The 14,076-nt window shown below is 36.6% G+C and overlaps 1 protein-coding gene across 1 annotated transcript in view; it reads right to left on the reverse strand.

Annotated features, from left to right (window-relative positions):
* Positions 1-14,076, reverse strand: part of LOC128859811 (mediator of RNA polymerase II transcription subunit 12) — a 43,418-nt gene that overhangs the window by 25,891 nt on the left and 3,451 nt on the right. The window contains exons 4-5 of the mRNA XM_054096901.1: positions 12,358-14,047; positions 10,066-10,253 (exon numbers count right to left, since the gene is read on the reverse strand). Of these exons, the coding sequence (XP_053952876.1) occupies positions 10,066-10,253; positions 12,358-14,047 (1,878 nt within the window). The remainder of the gene's footprint in view (positions 1-10,065; positions 10,254-12,357; positions 14,048-14,076) is intronic.

A 14,076-nucleotide genomic window follows, 5' to 3' on the forward strand; every position in this document is an offset into this window, starting at 1 on the left:
TTCTACTTTCGACATAGTGTATCAGGACAGACTCTCCATTAGTTAGAACGAACCGTCTTTACGAAGCACCATCTTATACAGAAATAGTTCAAGTTCGGATAGCCACACCTTGTAATCTATTACCCTCACAGAAATATTATACTCACAACCTTCGCTGCGAGTTTCTGTTTGTGTACTTTTCTTTCTACCTCCATGCGTACATGCCTACGTACAATGCAGATATGGTTATATAACGCAAGATTCCATTTGAATTTCTGCTACACAAATTCATATAAAATACGTATATTTGTATATGATGTGTATGTATATGACAGTTATTGATAGACTTAGGCAAAGCAGTAACGGAATCCACTAACATATTTTAACGATATTCGCTTTGTTATCTTTCCTTAAGGCCGGCGGGCCAATTAGATGTCCTAAATTCAGTAGTTTTCGCGAAGCGTTGTAGGATGAGAAAAAAAACAATTACCCAAATGAAGTTTTGGGGATAGTTTAATATATATTTGAACTAAAAAAAAAAATTTGTACAATCTCCAACAATATATTGTAAGCCGAGTTATCAATAGATTCCCAGAGCGCCTGTATCCAACTTTTGTACAAGATACAACTTGCAATTTTCATCTGAAAACAAAAAAAAAAAAAGATTATTATTGTAATTTTGATGTAATTATCTTCTATGTGAACTAAAAAACATCCAAAAACTTTTTTAAGCGACTTTTTTACCCAGTTGAAGAGTTTTTTTTACTTGAAAAACCATTTTTTTTTCTACCTTCCCCAAAAATTCGAATTTTACGAATTTTTACGAATTTCAAAATTAATAATCTTTTTTTTTTTTTGTTTTCAGATGAAAATTGCAAGTTGTATCTTGTACAAAAGTTGGATACAGGCGCTCTGGGAATCTATTGATAACTCGGCTTACAATATATTGTTGGAGATTGTACAAGTTTTTTTTTTTTAGATCAAATATATATTAAACTATCCCCAAAACTTCATTTGGCTAATTGTTTTTTTTCTCATCCTACAACGCTTCGCGAAAACTACTGAATTTAGGACATCTAATTGGCCCGCCGGCCTTAACCACAATTTTATTGATTTCGCTATTCGGTTTTGCAATCAGGCGATTTTCCCAAACTAAACGAAAACAATTTTGGTATTTAACTAAACGAGAAAATAAGAATTATTGGTTTCAATTAAAACGGTGGATTCACATTTTCAAAAATTTATTAGAAAAAATATGTCTTTCGATTACTTCCTTTAGATTTGCTACGGGGAAGTTCCAAGAACTATCCCGGTTAACTTCAGACTCTGTTGAGGACCTAACTTCTCAGCTTCACAGTCAGCTTAGAAGCTCCCGAATAACAGCGAGGTCGACTGAAAACCAGGCAAATCTTGTAACCTTAAAGCTTATTCAATTCTAAATTCTGCTTTTATATTTTTCATTACAGCTGCATTGAGACTTTTGCCAAATGGAAGTTATAAATAATAGGCAGGTGAACAATAAGGCATATCCATGAGCCAGTAGTCTGTTAGACATACAGATGAAATCAACCGTTCTATGTTTTGCGCAAAGTTGATGTTTCCTACGAGTGGAGCGACAAGTGGCAAAATAAATTTTTTATCAAGATGCTAGGCTGTGTTGGGATTTTTCTAGGTGCTGTCGATGTCGTCCTAAAATAATATACGAAAACTTAATAGGACTATGAATAAGTTCGTGCGGTTTTTTTCGAAATTTGAAACTTTATTGACGTAAAATGGTTACAAATTTAATATTCAAAATATTGTCCATCGCTTACTACTACTTTTTCCCATCTTTCTGGCAATTCACGGATTCCCTTTGTGAAAAATTCGGTCGGTTTTGCCGCAATCCACGAATCGATCCATTTTTTGACTTCATCGTAATTACGGAAGTGCTGGTCAGCCAGGCCATGTTGCATCGATCGGAAGAGATAGTAATCGGATGGCGCAAGGTCTGGACTATACGGCGGGTGGGGTAGGACATCCCATTTGAGCGTTTCTAAGTATGTTTTGACCACTTGTGCAACATGTGGCCGAGCATTGTCATGTTGCAAAATAACTTTGTCGTGTCTATCGGCGTATTGCGGCCGTTTTTCTCGCAGTGCTCGGCTCAAACGCATCAATTGTCGTCGGTAGACATCCCCCGTAATCGTTTCATTCGGTTTCAGTAGCTCATAATACACAACACCCAGCTGGTCCCACCAGATACACAGCATAACCTTCAGGCCATGAATATTCTGCGCCGTCGTCGATGTTGAAGCATGGCCAGGGTATCCATACGTTGCCCGACGTTTTGGATTGTCGTAATGGACCCACTTTTCATCGCCAGTCACAATTCGATGCAAAAAACCCTTTCTTTTGTGCCGTTGAAGCAGTTGTTCGCATGCCATAAAACGGCGTTCAACGTCTCTTGGCTTCAATTCATACGGCACCCAATGGCCTACCTTTCGGATCATTCCCATGGCTTTTAAACGTTTGGAAATGGTTGATTGATCAACTCCCAAAGTTTTTGCAACCTCTTCTTGCGTTTGAGCCGGATCTTGATCGAGCAATTCCTCCAATTCGGTATCCATGAACTTTGGCGGCGCACCCTCGCGTTCTTCGTCTTCCAAGCCAAAATCACCACTTTTAAAGCGTGCAAACCACTTCTGGCACGTTCGCTCAGATAGAGCATGCTCACCATAAACTTCCACCAAGATACGATGACTTTCGGCTGCTTTTTTCTTCATATTAAAATAATGAAGAAGAATTCCCCGCAAAAACACATTATTTGGCACGAAATTCGACATTTTCAAGTGTGGTAAAAATATTGTTGTTTACGCTTCAAATAAAAAACTTATACTGACGTTTGTGCCTTACGACAGTAGCTCTCCAATGAATGTTTGGAAATGTGGATCGATGGAATAATAATCAAGTTACGCCATCTGTTGTAAACCCGCACGAACTTATTCATAGTCCTATTAGCACACTAATTTCAAATAAATTGTTAATTTATTTTACTTACTTTGGAAATTACAATTGAGAAAAACACAGAAAGTTTGACAGAGATGCCACTCTCTATCAGTTTGGATAAATAGAAGAATATACCTGATTAGTTTTAGTTAACATAAGTTTGTGAATAATTAGTACAATCGTTAGTGCAAACGACAAATATTGTAGAAAAAAATAAATAACAATTGCCGAACCGTTCAAAGTGAGTGAATTGCACTACAGAAGTGCTTATGCGTTAATAAATTCTCTTTCGAAACTAATTTCAAGCAAACCGGTTGTTTTTCTTACTGTACAATGTACAAGATGTTTAAACGCTTAATGATTTTGAACGAACAGCGGTGTGCGGTGGAAATATCTACTCTAACGCACCAACCCGAGTGCTGCTCCCAGGTTGCCAATCGCTACTTATCATTTGTTGTTTATATTTTTAACACACAAACTTTTTAAACAAACTTTTTTTCGGATTTCTTCTAATTATCATACCTAGACAACGACTGTCTACATGCGAAAGTACTTAGTTCAGCATTTTTCACAATTTTCCATTAACCTTCAACTGCCTGCCGATCCCCGCTCCACTTGACTTTAAGCAACGAAGTAAAAAAAGTGAGGTGATGGCTAGAGAAACAGAGTATTTTAATCAATTGATAAGCGCGCCTCGAAAAATCTTGTGATTGCATTATGAAGAAATACGTATGCTATTTGCCTCTTAGCGCAATTGCTTTATTAAAAAAAATATATATATATTTAATTGGGTTAAGATCTTTTTGAGCTTACTCGTGTAGTTAGCCCTCTTCGATGAACACAAATCACACTTATCGAGTCTCTCATCATGCCCGTCCTATTGTATGGCACAGAAGCTTGGACGATAACAACACTTGAATGTCGGAAACGATGGATCGATAAGCTGTGTGAATTATACTAATAAAGAAGTATAGACATAGAAGAACCGGATACATGAGATGCCAATAATCTAAGCTTATATAATTTGTGGACCGATTATAAGCTACTTTGAATCAAGTCAATCGCAATATTACATAACTCGTGTGCTGCAATTGTTCGCACTCAGTACCTGGTTATCATGGACCAAGCATATTTGGGCAACTTTTTAGCAAAGCTGTTGCGAGAAGCAACCTGATCTCTAGTCAGACGTTGAAAAGCCGAGACGTCCAAGTATAAGCTGTTATCGTGAATGTATATTTACATATATTAAGGAATGAAGAACAGTTACTATTGTACTATATCATACGCTGGCTGCTGAGCACTTGATGCTTTTATGAAGTTGGCATCATCCGGGAGAGGCCACTATTGCTAAATACATGAACAGCGAAAACAACTAACAAAACTTGGAGGTAATATAATTGCCTGCGTTGAATGTGGAGCTGCATACTGCACAGAAGTTAAAAACCTAAGAAGAGTGTACCACTCCTCCTATTTTAAACTTTCGCTTTACTCTTATAGCAGCTCAGCCCCGAAGAATCCATTGCGAAACAACAGAATTTATAGAGTGAGCGGGACTAATCGGTAGGTTCCCAGGAGCGGTGCTCAACCGGATTACATAGCATACGCAACATTATGTGCAGAAGGAGTTTCAAACGTTGTACCAGCATTGAAGTTATCAGGATGTCCCATAAAGGTAGGTTGATGGGCAACTGCATTATTAACGCAGACTTATGTCTGGAGCGATTAGATTGTAGTGACGTGATTAGTGGCAGCGCTGAAATTAATCGAATTGGCGAGGTTAGCCGACACAGCGGGCACATAAATTTAAATATTTAATTAAATTTATTTGTTCAATTTATATCTTATTCCTAAGATTAAAAAATTTGTTTGTGTCGCCCTGCACTCTGTTCAAGTTCTGGCTCCTTCTTTGCCAAACTTCTCCCCTTTTCTTAGCTCTTTATCGACCGATCAGCGATCACCACGAACTGTAGGTTTGCGAACTGAGCAATAGTATGACTTACGTCGACTATGTTAGCATAAGTAAGTATAAATAAGAAGAAAAGTCTCGTTGACTGTTTTATGTAAAAAACGCTATTAAGTTTCAGTACAGAAAACACAATTTACAATATTTATACTAAAGGTGACTGCAGGTGAGCTCAAATTGCCCGTGCGGTCCGCTTTATGACCGAAATGCGAATGCAACGCAAGAATGATAGAAACAAGATTGCGCCCATCAGAGAGTGCGTGACGTCACATTGGCCGAGTTGTGCAGTTTTGCCAACCATTTGCACTTCGCAATAAATTTAGGGTTTTTTTATATCCAAATTGGAAAAATTTTAAGTTTGGTGTTGATTTTTTTTTTTTGTTAATTTTAATTAAGCTACCTTAAAGCTTATATTTTATAAGTATTAATGCATTTATTTCTATATGGCAATACCTTCTACTTGTTAAGATTTAATTTAAAGTTTTCTTACATATATGGCAATGCCTTAAAATTGTAATGACTACTAGATGTCTTCTTTCAAACTCTAAATTTGAACTTTCTAATAGGATTGCTTTTGCCTATAAAAAGCCTGCGGGCTTTTGGAAAAGGAGACATTGGTTCCTTTTGGTAATCGGCTGTGAGCAGAGCTTAGGTGCTTGCCAATGACTACCTTTGTAGTGTGGACAGCGCTGGTTGGCCGCTGCAAAATAGGGTTTGCTCTTGCTCGCGTAGCTTAACTCACTAAACGCATTTGCATTCCGGATTTTTTTCACGGTCAAAAATGCAAGAGTTATATTTTATAATAAATTAAATTATATTTTATAATAAAATATACAACTTTACAAACTGTTAAAAGAAGGTTAAAAAATCACTCTGAGAAGATTTTAGTGCTGACGAAAATTTGTTGATTCTTATAAAATTTCATATTTTGAAAGTGTAAATTTAATTTTTTGCTCCTTTTAAGGTTATGTAAGAATATTAAATGCCCCTCTTTCAACTCTTCTTAACATTGAAAACCTTTTAACACATTTTAAAAAGCGTTTGAATTTACTGAATGCGAATTAAAACCATAGTGGTGTAATTATTTCTTCCGGTCCTCAATCCTTAGTGGGACATAGAGCATCAAGAGGTGTATTAATAGTAAAAATAAACAAGAAAATACTGAAGAAACCATAACAACGTTTTTACAAAAAGAGTACATTATCTTGTTACATAACCTCAAATATAGCAAAAAAGGCGTTCTCTTAACAAAATAGTTCCTCTTAACAAAAAGCTCATAAAATTGTACATTACCATAACACATTTATTAAAAAAAACGCATATTTTAAAGTCTTTTTCACGCATACGAAGTTCTTTGAGTAATTCAAAAAAAATTTGGTTTTTTATTTTCTTAAAATGGCATTTTAGTGCATTTTTATATCCAAAGCTAGGCAACACTGCAGTAGCAAGGGAGAGATTTGACTGCTAACACCAAAAACAACCGCAATCGCGCGCAATCCTACCAGATGTTAAAAAAAAAAAAATTAAAATTGAGTGAATTATTCAACTAATTTAAAAAAATGTATATTTTACAAAATTATAAACATTACATTTAATTAGAACAGGCTAGAAAAATGCCATGAAGAAAGAACGAAAACTCCGAGACTAAATAACAAAAAAACGCCTAAATAAAGTTACGAAAATGGTAGTTTGGCCATACTAGTGCTAATACGACGTATCTCATTGTCAAATTCGCTGAGAGCAGAGTAACGGTACCACGATAGGCGCCATCTCATTATTCTTTCCATCATGTATGCATACGTGCAGGAGCCTGCACATAAAGCGAAGGATGAGCAAAATGAATAAAGAGTAATATGCAAGGATCATATACAAGGAACATATACAGAATCATCGTTGAGGATGATAGATTAGAAGTTTCTGTCATTCGAAGCAAAATGGTGAGATTGAATTTTAGTAGGTGCTGCATAAAGTAACCTGTGAATAACTGTATATTTCAAATAGGTTTGTAATGATGAGATCAAAATGTATGGACCAGGATATTTCGGCTTGAACTTTAGTCGTGAAACATATGGCGTTCGCTTGATAGCTACTAGCTCGTCGGTGGCATACTCGAGCTTTGTTCGCAATATACCCTCGCGCTTTTACGGCGTACGTCTTCTCTTTCCTTCAACATTTCTTGCAGGCCAGTATCAAACTCATAACAATTTTGATGAGCACGAATAGCGAATATCATCGCAGATGTCACATATGTCAGCAGATAAATTCAAAACTGGAAAATACACTGGAAATACACGTATATCAGATTTGGAAGAACAGAAGACACACCAAACGTTAAAACTGGAATCGATTGTGACTGCGATGTTGAGATGCAATGAAACTCGTATCTGCGAACAATTGAATCGTCGGAATCTTATAAACAGTGGTCCCAAAGTAAATGTTACAGCCAACAGTTGCACTAAACCATTACCAATATTTAAGCTCCAGTTAGAAACAACAGCAACAACAAACAACTGGAGTACTGCAGACAAAGTCGCTCGATCGGTTATCTTACTTAAGTAGTGTAGGCAGTTCCAGAAGCCGATCGACTTAACGTTATAGGAGCGACCACAGGCAATAAATGTTCCAGACGGAGCTGACGAATCCCTGCCAGAGGGCAAAGGAGACCTTGCAGCAATATATCCCACAGAGATCGAGCATTTAGCGCATTTAATATATGCGAAAGAAGCAGCAGACTTCGTTGAAAAAATGAAATGCTAGGCAATGATAAGGGCTATATGGGATTCGGATACGAAACGGGTACCCTTTGTACTCACTCTTGAATAAGTCGGTACACAGAGTCAATCGGGTTTAAGAGCCTACTGCTCTGGAAGAAACAATTAGGGCAGGAATCAGAGATTCCTCTTCTCAAATGGCACGATCCAGCAGGTTAGATATAAAGTGTTACAACTGCGGTAAGACTGGACATATTGCCCACATTTGTAGTGTACCACACATCCAACCGAAGACGAACTTAAATGAAAGAAAGCGAAGCGCTGAGACTGGCAATGGCGGCCCCCATACGCAGCAGCCATTAAACTTAACCAACCCGCTCTAAGGGGCGAGGAACCAGTGTTCCCACAACTAAATGCCCCAAAGTCTCCATCCCGCACATTGGGCGAAAAAATAACTATTTGACGGTAAGAGGAACTGTAAATAGTTGAACCCAGGTGCTTATCCTGGACACAACGGCGACAAACTACTCCTACTCCTATTTATGGTGTGCGTCTTAATGTTTTTTTCCACAAATAGAGAGATCTACAGTTTGAAGCCGACTCCGAAAAGCAGGTGGTTTTTATGAGGATCTTTTTCTTGGCAGAAATACACTAGGCGATTTACCATTACCTCGGTTAAACTTGATAGCTTCAGACAGCTACAGAAGAGAGGGCTACGATTTCCGGAAAGGTAGTTTGCGAGGTCGTTATGGAACCAATTTTTGGTATTATATGGAAGGAGGTCTTGCGCCTGATGGAGCATATGCTGAAGAGACTCCACTCGAAAGCGTATTTAGTCTATATGGGTGACATCATCATTATGGGTAAAAGTTTCATCGCCTATCTAATAATTTTGGAAGAAGTGAGAGGGTGAATTGCCTTGTATGTTTACGACTTCGACAACATGGAAGAGAGATCCGATCATTAATAAAAATATATAACAATATGGGAACTAGAATGGACTATTGAGGTGCACTCGATGATACTTCATTAAATTTAAAGTGAGGTCGCTTTTCCAGTAATTTATTATGGTTAATAGTCCCAAACACTTTTGCAAAATTAAGCCACACTAATAACTGAAAACTCCGAATAATTTAATGTGTTTTTATTGTATTTACAAGAGGAAATAAAAGTGTTTTTTCTGAAGGGTCGAACAGTTTTTTTATTCATGGTTTCAGTTCAGATTTGGTCAACATTTTTTTTTTAATTCAAAAAAATTGTTTATGACTTGTAATTTCAGTATACTATTCTCTTATTGTTAGTCACGAAGTTACTAAGGGTAAATGTTGTGGGTTGTGAGTTACCACCATTCAGTACATCCGGGCTCAGAGCCAATTGTGGATACGAAAAATCAATTTAGCCCATTCCCGCTGGCTTTGTTTTATATAAAAAAAGGTGTATTTTTGGAAAATTAGAATGGACAAACTTTTACTGATTTTTTTAAATGAATATTCGTATGAGTTGCCAAGAAAATTAGAAAATATAATTGGTGCTATTTTGCCGGCCTCTACGCAGATCCCAAGAAACTCGAAAATTCCATATAAAAAACGCTTATGAAATGCTGAAGAAATTTCTTGCGAAAATTTGAAGGAATGAAGGCAACATTTTTCTTTAGCTTCTCCTTTTTGAGAGGCTATACTAGCCTTAAAACTCAAAAGGCAAAATAACATTTTATTATTCAACCTTCCCCATATGCGTACATACGAGGGCGAGTCAATAAGTACGTGACTTTTTGTATTTCTGACCTCTTTACTGAAAAAGAAAGACTGCTCCTGTCAACAGGCTTCTGACAGTTGACTCCTGTCAAAATTTGAACGTGCGGTGTCAGTTAGTTTGTGTTTTACAGCTACCTTTATCAGACTACCGTCGAGACGAGTCGTAGAGTTAAGAGTTCCGAATGAACCAATATACACCATGATAATGCACCGTTGCACAGTCCTATCATTATGCGTGAATTTTTCACCAAGAACGAAACGAATACCATCCAACAGCCATTGAATTCACCTGATATGGCTCCGTGCGATTTTTGTTTGATCGAGTCAAAAAAAAAAACACTATGAGGAATACGTTTTAACAGCCGAAAGAAAGTTATGAAAACATCGAAGACTGCTCTTATCGCTTTATCGGAAAGAGTTCCAGAAATTTTTTTAGAGCATTTGATCCTGCTGACTGAAGGCCATAATCTCACTTTTGAGGAAAAAACATGTTTTTCGAATTTTCTGAATATATTTCGGGAACTTTTTGATCACTGTGGTATTTATTATTTTATTTATTAGCGTATGTAAATACAATTTTTATATTAGATCGGTTAAACCTATAGACCCAATTTGTTAACGATTTATAATCTTTGGTGTACCAGTAATATATCATGTAAATAGTACTCACCGATTAGAGCTTGTGTCAATGACTCCTTGGCAAACCAGCTGTGTCAGAAGAATAGCCCAGTCTGTTGTTGATGTGCCATTTTTCTGTATTGTATCAAACATTCCACCGACCAAGGAAAAACGTAATTGCAGTGCATCTAATATTTCTTCCCGTTCTTGTGGATCATTGAATTCATTTAAAGAATCATACTTGAAATAAAAAAGGAACAAATTAATATAAAGTTTGAATTCATAATTTCGTGCGTATTTTATACATAATTTCACTTTTGTACGATTTTTGCATACAAAAATTTTTTCGCGGAATATAACGGAACTATTTATATTTTCTTTGATATATTGCGCATTCAACAAGTGATTTTAATCGCGGATAGAAGCACGTGTTGTTAAAAAATAAAATAGAATCTTCGAACGCGTATAAGAAGCATATTTTGTATTTTTTTTATAAAAGTGGTAAAAATGCAACAGCTGCTGCTGCAGAAATAAACACTGTTCACGGAGAGGAGACCGTGAGTGTAAGGACTGCGCAAAAGTGGTTTTAAAAATTCCGAAGTGGTAACTGCGACGTAGAGGATGGTGCAACGGCTTGAAAATGAAAGTTTTTTTAACCGTATCGTTACTGGTGATGAAAAATGGGTCCTTTACAATAGTCCTGTTCGCAAACGCCAATGTTTAGATAAAGATGAAACACTAGCCCATAGAGATGATCTTCACCCCAAGAAGATTCTCCTGTCTATTTGGTGTGATATGGCCTGTATTGTTTGTTATGAACTTCTGGAACCATAACTGATGATTATTATTCACATCAGCTATCAAACCTGAATGAGGCACTTAACAAAAATCGACCGTCTTTAGTGAATAGACGCAAAGTTTTGTTTCACCACGACAACGCAACACCCCATACCGCTAGGCAAACATTAAGCAAGCTGAACGAGCTCGGATGGGCAAAGTTTCCACGACAGTCGGTTCTACGTTACCGAAACGACCCGGATTTATATCCGGCGAAGGACTGTCACTCCAGCAGCATTCACCGTATGTAAGTATGGGGAATGTTTATGCTGCTGCAACAACAACAACAAGCTAGGATGGGAATTAATGCCGCATCCACCATACTCTCCGGATATTGTACCTTATGACTATCACCTTTTCCGTGGACTTCAATCCCATATGAGTAACAAGAACTACTCCCCAAAAGAAGCTATAAAAAGGAATATCGAAGCGTATTTTGGCTCCAAGGACAAACAATTTTTTGAGCAGGGAGTTAAAAATTTGCCCAAACGTTGGGAAGACATTGTAAATAATGAAGGAAAATATATTATTGATTAATAAATACTTTAAACATCTTTTTTATTAATTTTAAAACCACTTTTAAAAAACGCACGAACTTATGGACTGGCCTGATATATCTGACTTTATAGAAAACCTAGCAAAATCCGAAATGAGTGTTCGTGACTTCGATGTCGAAATTTCAGATTTCAATGCAATATAAATGTGTTATAAGAATGCAGCAGACATAATTCATTTTCAATATTTTTCGAAGAGTATTACTTTATTAGAATTAGTCCCCTAGGCGAGGCTAACCGACATTAGCCAAACGACTGAGAACATGATTGTCAAACTTAGTGTGCAAAATATCACGACTTGAGGTACACGCCTCTTGATAAAACCATAGTAAATAGCAAATACCATAGCATTGACAAAAAATATACATATTATATCTAACTAATCAGGCTTCTTATAGTTGTGTTCGTTAACAAAATTAGCCATTACTAGCCATCAATCTAAAATAAGGGCGGAAGCGAAAATTCTCTGCCAAAAAGAAAAAGTTTACGAACGGAAACTTTGACATCACTTGCAAAAACTGGTAGAAGAAGATATATCAGCTAAATTTGTTTACATATTCTTTCGTCCATAAAAAACTAACATAAATGTAATTTATATGCTTAAATACAAATACTCATATGCGCACCATAAGAGCTCGGCCGAACATGTAACAAATGATGCACGCGTGAACTATATAAAGTGAGTGACATAATGACAAGGTTAAGATATATTGATATTAAGATTAAGATTTGACTACATATATTTTTTAATTTTTAAAAATGTTATATAAAAATTATGTTTGTTTTTACGCGCATAGGTCCCTGTGCTCAAAATTTGTATGCTTGAGTATAACTGAATAATAACAATGCTGGCTTGTATAATGCTATAAGTGAACCTTTTTTAAATAAACAAACTTCATATTTTTCAAACTAAACACATATAATACATATACTTATATACATAATATATTTACCTCAGAGAATGACTGCAAGCAGTGAGAGAGCTGTGAGTATAACGATACCAGGAGGCTTTCTTTATATTCGTCTTGACCATTCAAACAAGACAGGATAAGTCCTAAGAAGGGTTGATAGTTCAACGAGATCTTTTTGGCACTATTATTAGCGTTTAATACGCCATACGATTGGTTTATCGCGGCACTGGTATTTCTATCGCGTTCTTCCCCATTGTTAATGCAATTGCCATCTGACTTAGGAAGTTTAGCGAAAAAATTCATGCTTTCAAGTGCTCGCCCAGCAACACGAAGAACACGGCCTTTAACTGCAGGAGTTAGTTTAGATACTAAGGGAGCAATTAGCCAAGTTGACTGTTTTTCACGACACATTTCTTTTCCTCCATGCGTAGGTGATCCGTTATCTGTTTGGAAAACATCAATTGCAGCTTTGGCAACAGTATCTAACCAATTGTTCAGTTCATTCGGATTATTCATTGACTGTCGATACATTAATTCCAAATCTAACCACGATATTCGAAGAGTCCACTGTTCAAGATTTTCCAAAATTCGAACAATCATCGATCTTTGGTCCATTTCCGAAATTATATTATACTCAGCTTCAGGATAGCAAATCATATATAGTACTCGCTGAACTTGTTTTGTTGTAAGCATATCATCAATAATCATTTCACATAAATTATCTGCATGTTTTAAACAGCGTTCTAATACATGTTCTTGTGAACAAATTTGTTTCAAAACATGGTTCGCGAATTCCAGCAAAGACACTTGCTCCAAAGATTTTGCATTACTACTCACGGAATTCGGTTGATTCATATCTTGGTCTATGCACGAAGCAATATTTGATAAATCACTCGTACCAAGTATTTGGCTCAAGTCAGCCGGACGATCGTTAGTTTTTGGAGTACTTCCTGGATGCACCGGTGTATTAACACCACTGCGCTTCCCACTACTTAATGCTGAAGAGTTATTATTTGGTACCGTTGGTGTTTTTAGATCAACAACAATTAATATCGCTTTTATAACAGCTAAAACTGCTTGTATGGGAATGTTTTTGTGTGCACCCACTAATAAGTGACGATCACAACTCAACTTTATACTGAACGATCCTCCAACTATATTTATTGGATTCGGTGAAGTACTTACTGAATACATTCTTGGCTGTGGTATTTCAATAGTCTTGAACAATTTTAGCACTAAATGACAAGTGAGACGAGCTCCAGCTTCAGCATCGGTTGTGAATTCACCGCCAACAGGGTACGCATATGCTAACGTTGGAAGTGCGAACTTAAGCACAAAATCAGCTAAAGAGAATGAGTGCCTTGCCACCAAAATACAAATGAAAACTGCTAATGAATTATGGATTTTGTTATCATGTATATCGACTTGCTCGAAAAGATGAGGATATCGAAGTTTCTTTGAAGCATTACAAATGCTTTGAAGTGCCGCTATCCATTCCTCTGAAAGTGAATTACATGAAGCGGTCAACTCAGCACACAATATTGCAATTTCGTTTAACCGGTCATTATCAGTCTCTTGACAAACGGCTAAAATAGCATTTGATACAAAACTATAGACGTTGGATGATGAGTCTTGTAGTTGCCGAATACAATGAAAATCTATTCTACCAGCCCTTCTAGGTGATATGAATAGTTCTTGTAAAAAATGAGGATTATACGTCTGCGGAACAGCACTGAAAATACCTTATATTAGAACTATTTT

The sequence above is a fragment of the Anastrepha ludens genome, chromosome 4 (assembly GCF_028408465.1).
Source record: "Anastrepha ludens isolate Willacy chromosome 4, idAnaLude1.1, whole genome shotgun sequence".
NCBI classification, from domain to species: Eukaryota; Metazoa; Arthropoda; class Insecta; order Diptera; family Tephritidae; genus Anastrepha; species Anastrepha ludens.